This window comes from Glycine soja, chromosome 7 (genome assembly GCF_004193775.1).
Source record: "Glycine soja cultivar W05 chromosome 7, ASM419377v2, whole genome shotgun sequence".
Lineage (NCBI taxonomy): Eukaryota > Viridiplantae > Streptophyta > Magnoliopsida > Fabales > Fabaceae > Glycine > Glycine soja.
The window spans coordinates 46,309,528-46,331,352 of NC_041008.1; the positions used below are offsets into that span (position 1 = coordinate 46,309,528).

General features: G+C 33.3%; 2 protein-coding genes and 3 pseudogenes across 3 annotated transcripts; 2 read left to right on the forward strand and 3 right to left on the reverse strand.

The window, feature by feature from the left end:
- Positions 1-1,552: 1,552 nt before the first annotated feature.
- On the reverse strand, positions 1,553-3,955 carry LOC114420239 (annotated as a pseudogene).
- A 3,372-nt stretch (positions 3,956-7,327) lies between these two features.
- On the reverse strand, positions 7,328-9,577 carry LOC114417704 (annotated as a pseudogene).
- Positions 9,578-10,581: 1,004 nt separating this feature from the next.
- LOC114420754 (nudix hydrolase 2-like) lies at positions 10,582-11,873 on the reverse strand. Its single transcript, XM_028386560.1, has 3 exons — positions 11,673-11,873; positions 10,838-10,903; positions 10,582-10,713 (listed from the first exon to the last, which is right to left on the reverse strand). Exons 1-3 carry the CDS (start codon positions 11,871-11,873, stop codon positions 10,582-10,584), a joined length of 399 nt encoding a protein of 132 aa, XP_028242361.1.
- Positions 11,874-15,766: 3,893 nt separating this feature from the next.
- LOC114420240 (nuclear transcription factor Y subunit B-1-like) lies at positions 15,767-18,186 on the forward strand. 2 transcript variants are annotated; one of them, XM_028386143.1, is made up of 2 exons: positions 15,767-15,910; positions 17,313-18,186. In XM_028386143.1, exons 1-2 carry the CDS (start codon positions 15,859-15,861, stop codon positions 17,930-17,932), a joined length of 672 nt encoding a protein of 223 aa, XP_028241944.1. In that variant the 5' UTR covers positions 15,767-15,858; the 3' UTR covers positions 17,933-18,186. The 2 variants fall into 2 exon arrangements, with proteins under 2 accessions (XP_028241944.1, XP_028241945.1); XM_028386144.1 differs by lacking the exon at positions 15,767-15,910 and adding an exon at positions 16,807-17,146.
- A 1,132-nt stretch (positions 18,187-19,318) lies between these two features.
- LOC114420755 lies at positions 19,319-21,708 on the forward strand (annotated as a pseudogene).
- The last annotated feature ends 117 nt before the right edge of the window (positions 21,709-21,825 follow it).

Here is a 21,825-nt window from a genome sequence, read left to right on the forward strand (position 1 = left end):
TTTTTAGGACTTGAAAAAATTCACCTGCACTTTAGAAACTGTTCTAGACACGTAATTGCAGTTTTATGGCCTTTGAAGAAAGAGAGCCATGCTTAGCAGCGACGTGGAATCCAATTCCAAAGATAATAAGATGCTTGTAAATCTAAAATAAGATGGCGTGCCGGGGTTGTAACTCACTCCATTGATTAAGAACGCATACTTGCTAGCCTTGTTTTCTTCATTTCTCCCATCCCGCAACCCCACCACAAAATCAACCTTGACCAGGTTTCACACGAAAACTCCTTAGCACTCCATCAAAGGAAAAACTTAAAGGCCTAAACTAATTCTACATTCAAGATCTTGTTGATCATTAATATTCCACTTTGCCAGTCCTCAATATTATCCCAATTCCCAAATAAAAAAGTTGAAACCGAAATGCCTGAGCATTGGAATAACTGCATCCAACACTGCATAAGGTAAGCAAAGGTGGACACTATGGATGTGGTTTCTTAACAATTGAACAGATTTATTAGAGAGAGACAAAAGAAACGAGTTTCACTGGATTTTTAGATAGTAGAAAATTTGTGCATCCATCTCTCTAGGAAAGGAAAGGATCCATATCTAGAAATTACATTTGAAGTTTCCACGGGTTTCATTCAAATTTTAAAAATTACGAAAAGCATCAACAAACAAATTCCGAAACACCTTCCCAGTAATTATCAGATTGAAAAGTAAGCAGCGAGCATCATGTTATATTCATATTTAAGCTTTTATATGACAATATTGGCGAACATGAATGCACGTGTTAAACTACGAGGCCAATATATTTAAAATAATAATTAAAAAAAAAACTCTTTCTCCCAGCAAGACAAAAAAGAAAAAGAAAACTCTATTTTGCTACCGGAGGTCAATTCAATGGAAACAAATCATTTGACCAAAAAAGAAGGAAACGAATCACAAATATTCCTAGAACATGCTTAGACACGGAATAGACCACCAAACCCAACCATCAGGGTACGCAGAAAATTAGAAAATAAAAAAGGGAACGGAAAAAAAAATGCTAAAACAGAAAATGCATATGTGGTGGTTATCCTATCAAACAAATTGCGCTTCCAACTATATGTGATAAAAACCTGTTATAAATTATTTTTATCCTTTGAATCACCCAACCAAAATTCCTAGAGAGAAGCATCACCAACTATGTAAGAATTGGAACTAAATTGTCTGATGATTGTCCATCAAGCAATGCATTATATATAATACAATCTTGACTTTCGTGTAGTGATCCTTATGTAGCTTCTCATTTCTCTCCTATAACTATACTACGTGAAGCTCTATAAACAAATAGAAGGCGTTAAAGCTATGCTCCAAGTCATTTATGTTTATGGTTTACTTTGCAACGACTTGTACAGTACCACAGTGACATATTTGGCTAGAAACCGATGAGTTGTACCAAGGCCAGCCACTGAAGGACTGCTCTTTCCTTTCTGGGTGTAAAGATGATTCAGCACTCCATGTCGAGGTCTTGACATAGGAGGTTGGATTTCCATATTTGTTGCAGGCACATTTAGCAGTGTCATTTGCAAGAGTGGAGGAACTAATGGTGGCTCCTTAGCATAATCTTCAGAACTAAGATGTAAGTTATCATAACTTGAGTCTGGTGATTGAGGAGGCTCAAAACTAGAGATGCTTCCAATGTCTTCAGGACTACACATATATTAGATAGAATTGTTACTCTCAATGTAGACATCAATGGCTTTCAGCAGTAAAATAATCCAGACACTTAATTTTAATCATAGAGAATATTCTACAAGATTAATTATTGGCTACCATTTACGTGTTACTTCAGTGTCATGAGATTATTTGAAAAATAAGTAACTATATAAAAAATGAAACAAGTCAAATAACAATATGGAAAACTATTCTACAACTATTACAAAAACCGATTCATGCACATTAAAGGTAGCTATCCGATAATTAAAGAAGACTTCCACAGTTACCCAGTTACCAAGTGAAGCAAAAGTACCAAGAAGAGGCTAGAAGTAGACCGCAATTAAGGTGGGGGCTAGGAGTGGCCGCAATAAGGTGGCTTTCCCACACTGTTAGCCTCCAAAAGAAATAACAAAACATGAATTATCATCTCATCAGCCCAGTTGACTTCCCTTCACGAGTCAAAATGAATGGAAAATATTCACATGAGACTACAATTATGACAAGGCATTGATAGTATACTACTAGTATATCTTGGGACCTATTGAAAAAGTATGTCCCTGAAATGAGTTTGGGATCATGTGCATCTGAAACAAAATTCTTCCAAGAAGATAAGGGACATGCAATCAAAGAGTGTGAAAAGGCAGAAAATAAAAGACGTCCAGCGGTCCAGGGAGAAAGCTCAACCCTAGGACTATGTTAGACCAAGAAAAGGGCACCAACTCCAAAAAAATGTCAAAATGAACAATTGTTTGTGCTCTAAAAGGAGAGAAAAGTGCATTCAATGCCAAGTTTCTGAAAAATAATAAGGCTTTCCCTTCACAATTTAGAGCATGTTTGGTTTGCAGTTGCAAAATTACCTTTCAGGCAAAAGTAATTTTGCCAACAGATCTAGGCCCTTGCTTTTGCATTCATTTTGTTTTTACCCATTAAATTTGCATTGGAACATGCATCACAACATTTCCAACTGCAAACCAAACATGCACTTAATCACACTGGATTCATTTTTTTGCACAAGTCTTGCCATATGTTAAGTTAATAATCCCTAACATAAGCATAATTCTTTTCCCAAAGACGAAAAAATTCATCATATTAAAATGAATATAATGATCATCATATATCAGTTTTGTTTGTGTGCAAAATAGGTTTATAGATATAAAAAAATACCTGTAAGTCCAAGATGTTGTAAGCATTCCCAGCATCATCTTGGGCCCAAGGCGAATCTGGAGTGTACTTCTTGCGTCCATCCACAATAAATCTGTACTGGTAAACACCAGACGGAAGTACCTCATTAAGGCAAAGTCCTTCCCTGATCTCTGCAGGGGCATTCTGATGAAGAAGGAATATAAGAATCTAAGAAACAGCCAAAGCGGTCAGTGAAGATTAATGCTAACGTATCTAAACCTTGTTTTCCAATTATCCCACGATCCCTCGACAGCTACTTCCTTTCCATCATAACTCCAAGTAATCATTGTTGGGATTCCTACTTGAGTGTACATATCTTCATACCCTGAAGTTGTCTCCATCCAGGAACAACTTGGAACATGAATGTCATCAGGTCTTTGTAGCGGAACCACGGGAACCTACAGAAGGGAAAGAGAATTCTTGTCAGTTGATGAAAACAGAGGTAGCAAAAGGACAAAATCCAACAATAAATCAAGTGAACAAAATTCAGAATCAAGCTTAGTACCATAGACCAAACAACATATCTAAATTACTGGCGACACAAGATCAAATGTGGAAAATCCACAATCAAGTTGGGAAGGAAAAGAGTAAGATATTCAAAAAACAGTAAAGTAAAAGAAGTTGGGGATGGGGTAGTGTGCTGTGTGCAACATTGAATGAGATAGATACCTGAGGAGCGAATAAGAGGGGGGAATGGGTAGTCGTAGGGGTGGTGGGAGGAGACTGAGGCATGGCGTTCTCATCAGCTACAGTTGCTTCTTCTTCACGAGTCACGTTCACATTAAGGGGTGGTCTACCCAGTTATATAAGTAAGGGTTCGTCACTACAAAGCGAGGGCTGACGGCACCCACAGGATAGAATATGACTCTGATACCATGTTAGCTTTCATCTTAAAACCAATTAACATTGAATGAAGTTGCACAACAGATATATAAGTTGCACTCAAAGAATTACAATAACCGATGTGGAACTTAGCTATTTTTCAATACCATCCTCAACTCCAAGCAAGAGAAGAAGGAAAGGAAAAAGTTGCAACTTAAAGAATAAGAATAAGAAGCCAAGCACTTGTGTTCGTCTAACTAATAATAATGAATTAATACTAATAAGAATATTCTCCCTTGAGTTTGGATTTGTGGGGGCGAGCAACAGAACAGTATCGTCTCCGCCTCTTTTCTTCCATTCAGATACATACATACGTACGTACCCTTTGCTGTTCGCTCCTCAATGTCGTCAAATTTCTAGAATATCCTTCAAATAAAAAACAATCGTAACATCTTTTAAACAAATGTAAAATATTAATTACTTGATTAGTTTTGCTGACTTAAACAAATAAGAAATAATAATGAATAATTATTATGACTATTTTAAACTTTTTCATTGAGCAAATTCAGTTTGAAAATTAACTTACATAAGTAAATAAGTCATAAGCTAACATTTTTGTTTTAAAGCCAGAAGCAAATAATTACTACATCATTACAAATAGAAATAAATAAATATATTTATAATTAAGAAAGTCATGGTGATACAAATATATTAAATCTTACATTAATATAAAATAATTTTTATATATTATGTCACTTTTCTGTTTCATATTCGTTTTTTTAAAATTTAATTAGAATACACTCATGTTATAAATATTTTATGTATAATAGAATATTATGTATAATAAGACTATTCAATTTTATAATAATTACTTTAAAAGTCATATTTAAAATGATTTATAATTAATTAACAATGATTAAAATTTTATATTAAAAGCTTAAATATGTTAAAGATACATGAAATATATTCAAATTTTGTAACTGATTCTTAAAATTTTTTTGCTTTAGGTTTGGTCTTTGAAACTTCAAAAATTTTATAGAATTGTAGAGTTGATCTCATTGCAAAACATGATGACATGTTCATTAGTTAGATAGATCGGCGATGTACGGAGTGGTCACATCATAGATATCAATGACATGCTGTGTCACTTGAATTTTTTATTTTTATATTTAATTTAATAAACTATTTTATTAAAAAAAGAAATTAAAGTTAAATATGTGCAACTAATGGCAGACTAGTGCTTGTTGACTTGGGAGTGGTGGTGGTGGAAAGAGGAGGAGGCATGGAGGGGACAACGGTATAGTTCACGCGTTTAGACGTCTGATGTGACTCTCTCTATATACACATCATTATGTTTTGGAGACCAAGACTAACAATAAAAATATCACACAAATTTTTTTGAATATTTAGAGATCGAATAAGAAGTAATTTTTTTTTTCTTTTACGGATCAATTATAAAATTTAGGTACATTTCAGGATCTCCAACATATTTAACTCTTACAAATATATCACTCTTACAAATATATCAAAACCATCTTTCTGTTTTTACATTGTATTGAAGGATTCTTAAGCTTTACGGAATTAAATTGCTCCTCTTATATCAAATCAAAACATGACAATAAATTATACATACACGCATCATGTGAATGATTATAAGGCTAAAACCACACACTTTACTTTTTCCCGGAGGAGGAAATGTTTTAAGTTGGTATGCTCAGCTCATTTTCGAAATTGACAATAGATACTTATTAGATGAATGCCCACCAAATAAGGAATAGAATAGTTCAGCTCCAAAAAAGAGAGAAACAAGAACTTGGAAGCATAAAGGTATCAACGACTGATTCATCAATGCCGTCTTTCACTGACACCACGATACCCTTTTGACTCATTAGCCAAGACAAGATTGATAGGTACACATACTGAAAGAGGGGCCATGCTGGATTCACTATCTACGGGCCCAGGAGAAAGCATTTTTTAACTTTCAACGTGGAAGAAGCATTTGAGTCTTTGAGGCAAAACATCGAACACGTAGCCGACCTATCCCAGTTGTCGGCACGTCTGAACCAATCTTAGTCGCTCCTTTACAGTTTCATTCTTTGAGTTTTGGCCAATACCGTTTTACGTGCGAATCGGTCCTGACTTCTGAGACGTTAGTTTTAGATTCCTGGTTTTTGTTCTTGTTGAAAGTAATTCCTACTCAGTATGCCAACATAACATCACATCACATTCTAGATTCATATCCACTGCTGATTTTATTTTATTCTCTCTTTATTGTCGAGGCGCAAACATTTTAATTTATATACCACTGGAAATTTGTGCTCTTCTTCTGAAGATAAATGCTTCATAGACAACCCTTAGGTATACAAAATAGCGAAACTAGAATGCACATCCATTGAATTTTATGAGGGAATTTGTACAGAAATGTGTTTTCTGACCTGTCCATCCCTGCATGGAATCTTGATACAATCCTAATTGTTTGCTTGTTCACGCTATAAAACACATTCACCCAAAAACTCTTGTAGTTCAATGTGAATTTGACAACAGGTGAATTGAGGTGATTTGGATTGGTAATATGCCTATTTAAAAAGTATGTCATTCTTTGACTGGTCTTGCCTCCAATTTCAAGGGTGGTGCCAATGGTGCCTTAGCTAGATTCGTCAGAGACTGCTATGCTGCCTTCCACGGCCAGGGGCCCACGAATTCTTCATGGCCTTTTGACACCTTCCTTCCAGAAATGCATTAAGGTTCATCGGCCTCGGCCATCACATTAAATTAATGGGTCCCTTGGCCTCGCTAAGATGGTTCCCAGTTTCTCAAGCCTTAAACCTAAAAGACATAGGCCATTACTCAATTCAACATCCACTAAAATAGAAAGGGATGTGACATTTTTTTTTTCTTGCGTGTGCAGAGTTGCATACTTATCATTATTCAAATTAGCAATTAAAAAAAATAGTCAAATCTTTTAAGATATTTGTAAGGCGCGGCTTGTATTGTTGTTACCTGAAATGATCAAGGAGTTTCTTGAAAATGTCCTATTCCTGGTTTCCTTGATCTAATGCAATACGTACAATTCCTAATGGCAAGGAACAATCACCGTGATTTGGCTAAATTACTAGAAGACATAATTACAATATATATCTTGCTTGACAAGAGATAAAGTAGTATAGACTATAGACATTTGATCCTCAATTATGGATGGTCACGTAATGAGCTACAGTCTTTACTGCTCATAACCAAGACTATAGCTTGAATATAATAATGTGTTAAATTCATCTGCGGTTCCTTGAACCATTTGACAATTTTTAGTCAATTGGCTCATTTAATTTGTATTTATTTTTTAATTAGGTCCATCGGATAAATTCATAGCCTCGGGAGCCCACCAGAAAATTATGGACAAGCCCATGACTTCTCAATAATTACTGTAATTCTTGGGTTGGTGCATACAAGATTTTTGTGGTTGAGCTGTGCGGGTCTCTGCTAAGTCTGATAACTTGCAAATATGAATGTTAGTTGAGCTACATTAAGGTAATTAACTCTTGGTAGAGTAGACAAAAATTCTCAAGGTCTCCGTGGTGGATATTGCAAGTGGAAATAACTGGTTTGAAAAATATTAAGGAACAATTCAGATAAATTCTTGAACAAATATTCATATCATGTGACCAAATAATAGTGGTCTTCATCTTCACACAACAATGTAACAACTCTCGCAAGTCTCAAATTTGAGCCGCGTATATGCTTTACAAAGTGATGTATACAAAATGCAGTGATGTATGAGTAGTATGTGTGTACCCATGCAACCCAATACTGTGACTATAAGCGCCATCCAAATGAGCCATGCATGGTGCTCTGCATGGTCTTAATTATATATGTTGGATCCTTATGTTTCCGGCATTGTAGGTGCGGAAGCCATTCCCAAAGGAAGAGAGTGTAAGTCCCTTGTGTTTCTTCATCACATGAGCTGCCCGGCAAAGTGATGCCTTTGGAATCCGATGAATCTTCACTGTGCATACCTTTCCAAGTTAGGAATTGCATGAAGGTGGGAAGGGAGGTCGATCATAAAGTCTCCAAATTCATCAGTTACACCCCTTGCTACCATTGACTTCCCCTTCCACTTCCTCCCATGGCTCTGGCAGTTCACAGCAACAGAAGCTCCTGCATCAAATCATAATATAAATTAACCAATTTTAATTTGCAGCCAAATGATATTTCGTGTATTCATTTGAAAAATGATCGATAATATTCAATGCATACCCTACTAAAAATATATTATATATACATATGATGATGAGAAGGCAAATAATTCTGCACGGGATTAGTGAACCACCGCACGCATATATGACGCATGAAATACCATTCGTAGTGTACAGAAAACTTTTAGGGGACTCAACATTGTTGTTTACTTATTTTTTTTTTTGGAAATGATCAAGTGCTGGTTTGTACGTAAATTATTATTATTATTATGAGAGATTCATATAAGAAAAGAAGGTGTGAGAAAGGGAATAAGCTAAGGGAATGAAAAATGATTGGAATATTTTGCAAAGATCAAAGGCGCACGGATAATTCATGTTTGCTAACTTAAGATTTTGAAGATATGAGCTTCTACATTTTGCAAATTAATCTTTAATTAGTAAGAAAATATGATTGGTTAACTTGCATGTTTATGATCTCCACATCACTAATAAAAAAAAACATTGACAAAAATAACTGAATAAAAACCCACTAGAAAGTTCAATGCAAATTCTATCGTGCACATCAATATTACACTTCACAATATAATTGAATTATATTTTTTTAGTTCCGATAAATCACTACTTATTTTCCCTTGACGTGCCATTACTATTACATAACGTGAGGTAAAAAAGAATTTTCCTTCCCCCACCATTTGACAGAAAAGGTTGGGAATCACTGTCATTGTATTTTATCTCTGGCATCAATTAATTTGTTTTTTCATTTATGTTACAACCAAACACAGACAGCTGATCAATAATGTCCAATGCGGTTTAGTGAATTAGAATCAAACCTAGCTCGTATATTGTTTTTAGAAGAAGAAATTTTACCAAACAAGCTTTTGCTTGCCACCAAACTATGGAACACAAACTACCGTAAATCTTCAGTTTAATTTTTAGGCAACACTTTGGGGGGGGGGGGGGGGGGGGGGGGGGGGTTGCGATAATCTTAACCCAGCCAACTTAATTTCTACTATATATGTATATGTACGTATGTATTTATATCTTAGTTTGATGTAGTCAATAATGCAACATTAGCAATTAGCTTGCTAATTAATGAAGTTAATTAATATGGAGAAACGGAACTATATATAGATATACGTATATGCCCTCTAATTAAACTCTATACGCTACAACCTTATTATTATATAATTATTTATAAGGCATATATATATATATATATATATATATATATATATATATATTTATATATATATATATATATATATATATATATATATATATATATATATATTGCAATACTAAACTTATCATTGATTAGAGTTAAGGAGAAAGAGATATAAGTTTAGAAATCCATGGCCAGATATATATATATATATATATATATTATATATATATATATACCTTGTACTGGCCATGCATGAGGTTGAGGTTGAGGCTGATGTGGTGCCTCACAATTAACTGAGCCTGTAATGAGGACTGTCGATAGCTTCTCCTCTCCATAGCCAGCAATTTGCACCACTTCATCTCTACTTGATAATAACTCCAACAAAGGGTGGTTGTTCTCTCCTGCTGCCGGAGATGCAATTAGCACCAAGATGGCAAGGGCGTGCCAGCCGCAAAAGTAGCTCATCATCATCTTTGTGTTAATTTGTTTATCAACTTTGCCTTTACGTAAGATATGTTGAACCCCCTCTTCCTCTAGAGACAAGACAACGCTATATAATAACTGCTACTTCCTTTGCATTTATATACCCAATCCATCCTGTCCTCTCAAATTTACCAAATTACATTTTTGGCCTTGTAGGTTTGCCTTTGGTGATTAGTTAACCTATCTCCCATTCATTAATTAATCAATAATATATATATATATATATATATATATATATATATAGGTGAAATAACAAATTTGTGTTGTAACTAATCATTACGTTAGTAAGAGTGGAATTGAACTTAATTTTTTTTAAAAATGTCTCGTAATGAAATTTTGTATATGGACAAAAAAGGAATGCAAGAGATGGAACAAGTTGAGGTATTAGGTTGGTGGTCTACTTTTGTGCTCTACGTATAAGTCTTTCATTAATAAAATTAGTTTAAGAGAAGACAAGGCTTTAAGCACGGACACGTATATAACACAATCTTGGTGGGATAACTTTGAGCCTCTATGTCTATATATATCTAACATTGAACATTCTAAATGAAAATCAGAGAACACTCGTACCTTTGCAGCCTCTATCTCTACCTCATGTATTTGAATGTTATGAGAAGTTTGAATAATTATATGCAGTTAGAGACACATTACTCATTTTCAGAAATACTGATGATGAATCACACAGGAACAAAGATGGATCTACAGTCACTCTCACACAAGCGGGACCATAGGGGGAAAGAAGGTTGATTTGATTCCAACCCATACATTAGGGTATATGAAGATAGGATTTAGCATAATATAACCAACAAAGGTAGAGTCCGTTCATCAATGTTATTTCTATGAATAAATGAGATGCAAGGTGTTTCTTCCCTTTCACTCATATAAATGATGGAAATAAAGTATTCATCTCTGGAATTAAGTATCATATAAATTCCTATTCCATCCAAGTTCGAAACATTATCATTTTATCATGATATGGGAATGCTTCCAATTTACCTTAAAGCTTGATCATGTGCTTGCAGTATATAATGATGAGGGAAATACCTCTCATTTTTCATTCACAACAAATGCACCAACACCCACTCGGTGTGTGGCATTTGCAATAGTATTTGCGGAGTCGGGAATCCAATATACTAGCATTAAATATTTTGGTTCCGCATGGTGATACCAAAAACCTTCCTGCACAGAAATAACGGTTAAACAAAAATTTAGTGCATAAGGATATAGGTTGAATTTTCATCAACCATTAAATAATCAAACCGCAAAAGTGTCACCATTATTAAACTGTAAGCAAAAAAGTCACCTTAACTAGAGCTTCAACTAGACTGACTAGATGAATAGGCGATTTTATCCAAACACCCATATTGCCCTACCAGAAAACGTCGAGTCAATAACTCAAATAACAAAGATAGTGACAAATTCTAGATTCCCAGTAGTAGTGAAGATAAAAAAAAATGTCAGAATAATAAATCAGCAATATTGTTCTTATTGTGAACTATCATGAGTTCGTGACCCAATTAAGTTGCACAAATATGAGAAATATATTTAATTTTCTAAAAATTGAAGTCCATCTCAAACACAACGATTTTAGGAAAACTTGATTGCTTATAGATAGAGGTAAACCAGAAAAGTCGATGTAAATTTGAATTGAAAATTGTTCCTGTAGATCACTCCATTGCTAGATTTAGGGTTAGCAAAATGAATGATATATTTGGGTGTATTCAAATATTACCAAAATGAAAGAGAATACATGAAGTTATGCATAATCAATGACAGGTTAATGGAAAAGAAAAAGCTAGTCTTCAATACTACATTTATGTGTGTATACATCAATGATGGAGAAACAGTATTACCATGAAAAGGAGGCGGGAGGAATAGCCATTAAGACTCACATGAAAAAAACCATGAATCATATTTGTTTTGCTGATTTTGTTTCTTTGACAACCATAACATGAAGAAAAACCATAACTAACTAATGGATATGCCACATTGCATAAACTCAATTAGTATGCTTATTTTGTTTCCTTTTGCAGACATTTGGGGCAAATACGATAACTATCTATACATGCAATATTTAAAATGCAATAAATAAAATGAGGGGGAGGATATTATTTATAATGAAGAAGTGAAGAACCCACGAGTTGTTTCCAGTGTGAAATTGAAGCTCTGAGGATGGACACAAAAGTTGCAGAATCCATAGGCTTGTCCATTTCCACAATAACACCACCATGTTCATCAGTGGTAGATGTTAGCAGTTCAATCATCTGCAATGCAGTCACTTGTACTTCTTCCGTAAGGGTCGAGGAGGCTGACAGGGATGGAACAGGAACAGAATCCATACTTATTTTAGGACTTTTTTCCTTCTAAATTCGCATTTATTATGAAATGGAGGGGATATTAAATTCTAAAGAGTATTTATTGGAAAAACAATTTAAAATATAAATTAAATATTATTTTAGAGTCTTGGGAAATTATCTATGTATATTTAATATTAAATTAATATTTAAACGTTACATTATATAAGGAAATCATTAATATATAGATTATTGTGTATATTTTGTTTAGGTAAAATGTTAAAATTAAATTAATACTCTCTTTCTCTCTCTTTGCTCCTTTTTGTCTATCTTTTAATATTTTAAGTAAAAACAAAAAAATATATAGTAATTTTTAATTTTAATAAAATAGTTGAGGTTTTCTATTTATATATATATATATATATATATATATATATATATATATATATATATATACATTAATTTTTTTCAAAATAAATGTACATGTATAAATTAATCAAATATTAAGTGAAAATAAGAGTATATTCACAAAAGAGTAATTAATGTTTTCTTGAAATTTAAAAACAACATATGAATAGAAACAAATTTTTCAAAAATTTGATAATTAAAAATAAACAATGATAATAACAAATTAGTAAACTACTTTTTTTACCAAAAATATTCATTGTCTTGATTGATGACTAACTTTTAGTGGAATTTATTCTTGTAATTATTATTTTTTATACACAAAACTTAAACATGAGATAACACATATTATTTGTGTAAAGTTGTTATTTAATTAACATGATAATTCATAAATTATTATATAGAGAAAGAGTAATTAATAAAATCAATATATAAATGATTTATATATATATATATATATATATATATATATATATATATATAAATTATGAAGATTAGTAACTTGAAAATAATTTCACATCAAGTCATAGGCCAATTCATCTAACGTGCTGGACTAGCATCCACATATATGTAACAGAACGGTTAAAATGCGCTAAAACTTGTGGGCCAACCCGACCCGCAAAGAGTTTAATTCGGGTTGGATTGATAAAATGAGCTTATTCTAGTTATTCCAAAATTTTGACCCAAGCCATTTGGTTGAATTCTAGGTGAGCTGGGTTGGCCCGCAAATTTGATAATATTTTTTTATTAAATGATAATATGTTTGTATGTAAAAATTATGATGATTTTTTTATTAGAATAATTTTTATTACTTAGTTTTGTGTCAATATAATTTTGTTCCAACACATTCCATTTAATTCACTGACTTGTGGTGATCCGGATCATTACTTATAGTTCACCAAAAAGTAAATCAAGTTGGACTGATTCACTTTTTTAGCAACTCACATTGAGTTATGTTGATGCAATTTGACAACTTTAATATAAAGATTGTAACACACTAATATTTATTAAGAAATAATGACTTTTAAAAATCTCACAAAACAAAAAGTGTCTTAGTGCCTTTTCACAAGAACTTTGCTAAATTATTTTTTCTGTATTGATTTTTTTAATAAAATAAAGGCTTTACAATTTTCTTTGTGGTCAATAAATAGAAAATGTGATAAATTAATTATTCATACTCTACCCCATGAGAACAGATGAAGAAAAACTTTAACTGCCTCTACCATTCAGTTTATCTCTTTATAAACATTCATTACTTAAGTGAAGGTACACTAATTATCTGGTTCAAAGGAAATTAAAAAGAAAAGGAATTCAATACATTTGATGAATAATTGTTAAAAATTATATAAATTAAATTTATTAATTCTTATAAACTTGTCAAATGGATTCACTAAGTATTCATTACAAAAAGTATTATTTGCATCAATTGTTATATGTTTTAACCACGAGTGAGAGAAAATGTAAAAATATATTGTGAATCCTCTCAAAGTATAGGTGATAAAATGGTTAGTCTAACCCATCAACCAAATAGTCAAAATGGACTAGGTTAAGTTTAGTTCATTTTTTTGTGAGATGTGATTTTTTTTAGGTCTAGTCTGCCCTATATTGGGTTATCTGGCTTAAATGGACTAGTTTTTAAAAAATGGTTCTATATATAAAAAATAAGATTAAAAGGAAAAATATTTAGCTTTAAAAAATGAGAATTTATTCATTGTATTTATGACAATTCAACATATAAGTGGAGAAGCAAAGCAAAGCAATTCAAGTTTGAGAAATGTGGGTATGGGTCTTAAAGAAAAAACAAGGGATGAAGGCCCTTTCGTCCCACAAAGGATAATAAACTAATAATATTATGAATTTATTATATTATTATTACTGCATATTTTATTTTATTAATTATATATTGGACTAATCAGGCTTACTTGGCCCAAATCAAGTTGGTCCATCAAGCTAAATGGATTGTGCCAAAAAGACTCATCTTTTTAGAGCCTAATCAGACCCTAATTACATGTTGACTTTGATGACCCATTGGACAAAGTCCATTTTGTCACCTCTATCTAAAAGCATGTTCAATATAAATGAGTTCCCTTTTATCCGTCGCTGTAAAAATCAGATCGTCCCGGCTAGTTGGATTGAGAACAATTGTCTTGGCCAGTTAATCCATCAAATTGAAAATGAAGTCGACCGGTCGGGTTTAACAAAAATCGATGACTAGATCAGATTCATTTTATTTGACCTGATTGATCATTTTTTATTTTTGCTAATTCTTTTTTTTTCTATAATTTTTAAACTTGTTAAACTACTAATAACTAATTTTTAATACTAGCATATAGTATATTCCTATAATATTATTTTTGATATTGATAAAAAAATATAATAACTAATAACTATTATCTTCATCTCTATTTGATTTAATATTTATATATTTTATGCATATTTATTATATTTACTTAAATTATGATTATTTAATAATTTTTGTATTTAGTCCTAGAAAATAACAAGATTTTCTTAAGTAATTTTAAAATAATTTATAGTAATAAATAATTATGTAATATTGAAATATAGATCATGAATTCATTACATTTTGTTAGTTATATTACATATTTTTAATTTTTTAATATATATATTCAATCAATTCACTCAATAAATAACCTACTGATTTGACCTTTAACCTGATATTTCGACCAAATTGATAACTAGATCAATTTTCATAACTATATTTCTATCAATACATTCACCACCCCACTATAAATTTTCAAGTATAGCCCAAGTCCCTATGTTGATATATTTTATCAACATCTTGAAGATTTTTTCAATATTTGAGGGACAATTGATACTTGAAGGATTTTTCAACGTGTTTACTTGAGGATTTTTAATACTTTGAAGGATAATTTACATAATAAGTAATTCATCATATAAGCATTTCCTAAAGTATTAAATATTTATCAACTTATTTCCTACATTGATATATTTGACCGACAAAACACCCTTTATTTGATTAATATTCTATTGTCAACGACATTTTTTTATGTCAACATGCAATAAAGGATAGTTGAAGATTTTTTTAATAAAATGTAATTAGTATAATTAAAAATATACTATTAAAACAAATTAATAAATTTTATTTACATGTGAGTTGAGAAGAGAGTGTTTGGTTTAAGGAAGTGCATGTGAGATACAATTAAATTAAACTGATTTAAGGAGAAATATTGTGAGATAGATATTTTTTAGGGATTAATTACAACTATAATCTCTAAAAAAGATGTGAAAAAACTTTCAATTTTAGTTTAAGTTTTTTATTTTTTACACTTTTTTATCTCTATTAAATTACTTTACTTTACACTCTTTTTCAAGTTACTTTTATCTCATTTTCATTCTTCTATTTGTCAAACACATCATAGGATGATAGAGGAAGGAAGCAATATGGGGGTGTCGGTCTTGTCATTTAACGGATGTCTAATTGTCTGTTGACCGGCTATTGCCTATTTCGGTGTTCCTTCCTCGTTTACGTCGCCCCCATTGACACGTTGTTCCCAAAATTTAAGCACTATAAATTTCGACACTTGCCAAGTACTCCAACGCCTACTTCATCTCTCTTATAATCACACACACCTACCTTATAGCTATGGAAACTGGAGGCTTTCATGGCTACCGCAAGCTCCCCAACACAACCTCTGGTAAACCATTACATTACATTAAAATAATACTACTAATATATACTATATGCTATAGCTTACATTCTTTTTTATGCTTTTTTTTTCATCTATTTAGTTTTTCTTTTAATTCCATATTCGACTTTACTCGTGCAGGATATACAGTACTAATATACTTCTGAAATATATCCATCTATATTTAATACTACTATGTAGTAGCTGTCTCGGTGATTCTACCATGCATGCAACCTATTTACCTCTTAGCTAGCCTCCACTTTTCTTGTCAAATCCACTGAACCGTGATCTCATTTGGTGGAATCAGTTCTTCCATCAATTTCTAGCTAGCATTTAATTTTCCGATCTCTTTCTTTTGCGCAAAATCTGATATTCTCCTTATCCTATATATATTGCTTTTGAACTTGTAAACCAGTATATACTTTGCGCAGCTGATTTTTTGATTGATCCGTTTCCCTATTCTAAGGCCTAATCTGTGTGTGAGGTGTCTCTTCCGCCCTACCTATGAGGTGGTTTCAGTAAAGCGCATAAGGTGAAATGGAGATGATGACAATAGTGGGTTATGGCTTTATATTTCAGAATGGAACAAGTGGCACGCATGCATGCATGCAGTTACTGACTTGTTAGTTACAAGTGTCATCCATGCATTCTCCAAACATCATATCAGAATACAAGGATCTGTCTCCACTACAAACCTTTTCATCTTCCTGTCTTCTTTTGCCCTCCTTCCTTCCCGGCCAAGCCAAGGGTATGGCCGGTGTGTGTTGGAGGGACATCAGTACATGCATTATTATGCAGTTCGTAGAATAAATGTTATTATTGAACAATCCCTAAGTCCTAAATTTTGAAGTTTTTTATTTTTTGAGTGATGATATATGTATATACTCATATAGAATCGGTTTTCTTAGTATTAAGTGTGGATGAATTATATATACTCGTCTCTGATTGTTGAGTTACGAAGATTTGAAACATAGAAAATGAGTGTGGACCATGTTGGTGCGTTACAAATGCAGCCAGCCCCGGGCCTTTGAAATGCGTTTCACACTGACCAATGCATGAAAACAAAAAATAAACACATGAAAAAGAGGACCGTTTATTTGAATGGTCTGTCCCCTTTAATTAATCTTATGACTTGAGAGCTGTTTTTTTGTCCTCTTCCCCATACTAGTATTACTCTTATCAAGAAAAGCAAGCACAAGTTGAAGCTCTCTCACCCTTTCCATTCCCCATTTCCGTCATATATCAGTACGTTTCATACCTTCATTAAAACCTGACGTGTATTCGCTAACTTTATCCATCCACCACCACCGATTCATTTTCAGTTAGTTTTTTCGATAATATAAATTTAATTAAAAAAAGTAGTACTATTATATATATATAACCTTAATAACCTGAACTACGTTTTTGACAGGGTTGAAGCTGTCAGTGTCAGACATGAACATGAACATGAGGCAGCAGCAGGTAGCATCATCAGATCAGAACTGCAGCAACCACAGTGCAGCAGGAGAGGAGAACGAATGCACGGTGAGGGAGCAAGACAGGTTCATGCCAATCGCTAACGTGATACGGATCATGCGCAAGATTCTCCCTCCACACGCAAAAATCTCCGATGATGCAAAGGAGACAATCCAAGAGTGCGTGTCGGAGTACATCAGCTTCATCACCGGGGAGGCCAACGAGCGTTGCCAGAGGGAGCAGCGCAAGACCATAACCGCAGAGGACGTGCTTTGGGCAATGAGTAAGCTTGGATTCGACGACTACATCGAACCGTTAACCATGTACCTTCACCGCTACCGTGAGCTGGAGGGTGACCGCACCTCTATGAGGGGTGAACCGCTCGGGAAGAGGACTGTGGAATATGCCACGCTTGCTACTGCTTTTGTGCCGCCACCCTTTCATCACCACAATGGCTACTTTGGTGCTGCCATGCCCATGGGGACTTACGTTAGGGAAACGCCACCAAATGCTGCGTCATCTCATCACCATCATGGAATCTCCAATGCTCATGAACCAAATGCTCGCTCCATATAAAATTAATGAAGAGTACTGTTCAGTAGGAGAACAAGACTTCTTGGACTTGATTAGCTTAACTCTCAGTGATTGGTGTTAGAGTACTGTTGTTGAGGATGGTTAATTTTATAATTAAGGGCTGGGAATTGGGGAGTTAGTATATATTCCTAATCCTAATTATGTGCATCTTTAATTTATGGAATAACTTTGTTTTTTGTTTTAACTTCTGATAATTTGGATTTTCTGATGTTTAATGTGGTTTTGTCTATCCCTTATTAACAGTGCCAAGCTTAAGGTTTTAGCCATGCTCCAAAATGGAATACTTGTACTGTTATGTTGTTCTGGTAGTGATGGTGATGAAACCTGCAAGTTATGTTTATGTATAAAGCCACTATTGATCAAAATTAGAGAAATTATCATTTAATAAGTATCCTCCCATGTTAATTTTAGTCCACTGCAGTCAAATGGAAGGAAAATCTCAGCCAGGATCCAACTCGACCTTTTGCTTACTAAGCAAACGCACTACCATTATGCTTGACATAAATTTTGTTTACAATCAATTACCTTATATTTGGATTAGAAATTTCAAAATTTCAAACAATTTAAAATGGTTAGAATTTAATTTAAATTGTTTTGATTTTAATTTCATTCATTTTTCAAATGTTTTATTTGGATAAATCAATTTAAAATTTTTTCATTTTAAATTCATTGGATAAGATAATTCTATTTTCTCTATATGCAAAATTTCAATTTTATATTTTAAATAGATGAAATTAAATTTTATAGAAAATAAACACAATCTAATTTTAAAATATTAATTAAAAAATATTTTCAATTTTTAATAATTTATAAATACAAAATATTAATAATTTTAACTAGGGTTGTTTTGCCTGACTACAACCAGTAATGTTTTTAAATCGACATCAACTAAGATTATTTTTCAGTCGACATCAAATAGGATTTTTTTTGTCAAAGTATGCCGGGAATATTTGTCAACTAACATCAGTCAGGACTATTTTTTGGCTAACGTTGGTTGAGTCTATTTTTCAGCCGATGTTGGCTAGATTTTTTTACCAACGTCGGCTAGGGTTTGTTTGACCGACACCGGCTAGGATCTTTTCGAATAATATTGACCAAGACTATTTTTAACTAAGGTTCACCTAAAAAATCCTAGCAGGCGTTGACAAAAAAATTATCTTATATCAGCTAAAAAATAACTTGGTTGATGCCGACCAATAGAACTTACTTGATGTTGGTTGAAAAATATCATTGGTCAACATTGGTCAAAAAATCCCTAGTCGAAGTTGGCTAAAAAATAGTCCTGACCAATGTCGGATAGAAAAACCCTACCCAACATCGGCTATAAAATAGTCTTGACTGATGTTGGCTATAAAATAGCTCTGACCGATGTCGACCGAAAAAACTCTAGTGGATGTTTACTGTAAGAACCTAGTTGATGTTGACTAAAAATAGTCATGTCCGATGTCGGTCAAAAATACCTAACTGGTGTTAGCAGAAAAAAAAACCTTAGTCAACATCAACCAAAAAACTAGCTAATGTGATTAAGAAATAGCTCTAGCTGATGTGAGCCAGAAAGTCCTAATCAATGTCAGCAAAAAAATTATAACTGACATCGGCGAAGAAAATCTAGTTGACACCAACCAAAACACCCTAGCTAACATCGACTAAAAAATAATCCTACCTGATATTGGCTAAAAAATAGCTTTGGGTGATGTTGGCTAGAAAAACCTAACTGACGTAGGCTGAAAAATCCTAATAGGTGTTTACTCAAAAGTTAGTCATGACCAATGTCAGTAGAAAAAATCTAGCCAACATCGGTCAAAAAAATCATTGGTCAACATCAATTGAAAAAACCTGGATGACAACGACCAAAAACATCATTGGCTAACGTTAGCAAAAATTTCCCATGACTGACGTTAGTGAGAAAATAACCCTAATCAACATTATCTAAAAAAAATCTTAGTTGATATCGGGAAAAAATAGTTTTGGTTGACATCGTACAAAAAACTTTTGATCGAAAAAATCTCGGTCAACGCTAGTGAAAAACAGCTTATGTCAATATCGATCGTAAAAACTTTGGTCACCCGTAGTTGTGAGTGTTGAACGAGAAAGAATTACGAGCAAGAACACGAGTTAGAGTGAGCATCTCCGAAATAGAATTTAAAATTCTATATTTTTTTAGAAAATTTGAAATCCCACTATTTTAGTCAATCAAAATAATTCATAAAAATACAAAAAATTAAATTTCATTTCAAATATATTATCCAAACAAACTATTTTATCATGAATCATTTTAAATTTCTTAAAAAAATGAATTTTTCTATTAAATTATTTCATCCAAACACACTATTAAAGTTCTAATTATATTATATTCTGGACTCAAACTGCCAAGGGTGATTTTTCGTAAGCAAAGACGTAAATTTTGATTCTTTGACATGCTTGACACGTTCTTTGCAAACTTTTTTTGGTTAATTCGTTTTTTAAAAAAATATTGATTAAAGTATAATGTTAATTCCAAAATTTGACATTATTATTTCATCTTAATATTTATACAGAATAACTTTACATTTTAATTCCTGCCTAAAGTTGTTTGTAATTTCAACCCTTTGTTCATAAAAAGTTATAAATGATATTAGAATTTTTTTGTGGGAAGATTAAAATAAAATAAATTGCGTTGTGAAATTGACTATATAGTTTTTTGCATAAGAACTCAGATGGAAGTATAATTTTTAAAAAACTGTTGTAAAAAATTTATGAAGATTTGTATAGTAATTGTAAGAACAAAAATCCAATTTAACTACAAATATTTTATAAAACATTAAATTAAATATGTACGACTCCATTGAAATAATTGATGTAATATGTTAGACCATTCAACCCCGTAACTAGTGTCGTGGTCTGTGACACCGAAAACAATACTACCATTGTTAGCCATAGGCTAGGTGGTCAAGTATGTAAATTTGTATATGGCGCACAAATTTTTTTAAGTCTTAGATTACTCTTTGTTACATCATACTATCTTGGACATCCCACACAATATCCTGATTGTGCTAACGTGCGTCCTTGTTCCTGCTACGTACGCCACCAGCTCCTCCTCCTTTTCCTTGTCTTCCTCCTTCTTATCGCGTTTTTCCGGTGCCGGCGATGGCATTGGTTCCGTCGGCCGCGTCCACAACCTCATCGAGCAAGAGTCAGGGCTCCGCCGCTCGAGCTCCATGGCGATTCCGTTTCTTCTGTCACGATCGCGGTTCTCTGGCGGCGGCGGCCATGGCGGAGATAGGCTTTTGGATCTTAACAGCACAAGGGACTCGCCGGCGAGAAAACGACGGAAGCTGTTCGGCGAGGTCGTTATGGTCAATGTTCAAGTCGCAAAAGGGTAGTAGACACAGCGACGAATGCGGCACGCCGAAGCAGTGGGAGGCAAAGAAGATATTGGCGGAGGAACGAGGCGGCGATGGTGGCATAAATCCGATGATGGTGCGGTCAAGGTCGGTGGCGGTGACAGTGGTGACGACGGTAACAGTGGTTTCAAGCGACGGAGGATTGAGACCGTGGACAAAAGGGAGAGGGTGGTTCTTTCCGAGTCCGATGAAGACTTTCTGACAATTCAAGGTCTCTAAAGTGGTTCAGGAACGTATTCTTTTGTATATATTGTGTGAGAAGTCCAGAATACTATGATGTACCATAGACTAATCTGAGGTTTAAAAAATTTTGTACACCATCACAAGTTTACATGCTTGATCATGGTAGCCTGTGCCCCATTGTTAAGGTATTGGTTGATGGCATTCACCAGTTAGTTGACTTAGGAAATGAAATCCTTGAAAGTTGAAATTCGTTGGACTCTCTTCTTTTGTTGGGAATTAATGAAGGAACTATATAAGTATGTGAGTGGA

Coding starts and splice junctions, on each gene's coding strand:
- LOC114420754 (XM_028386560.1), bottom strand. CDS start 11,873: ATGGATTCTGTTCCTGTTCCATCCCTGTCAGCCTCCTCGACCCTTACG. Junction 10,904..11,672: donor TTTCACACTGGAAACAACTC/GTGGGTTCTTCA, acceptor GTTTTCTGGTAG/GGCAATATGGGTGTTTGGAT. Junction 10,714..10,837: donor TAGTTGAAGCTCTAGTTAAG/GTGACTTTTTTG, acceptor ATTTCTGTGCAG/GAAGGTTTTTGGTATCACCA.
- LOC114420240 (XM_028386143.1), top strand. CDS start 15,859: ATGGAAACTGGAGGCTTTCATGGCTACCGCAAGCTCCCCAACACAACC. Junction 15,911..17,312: donor GCTCCCCAACACAACCTCTG/GTAAACCATTAC, acceptor CGTTTTTGACAG/GGTTGAAGCTGTCAGTGTCA.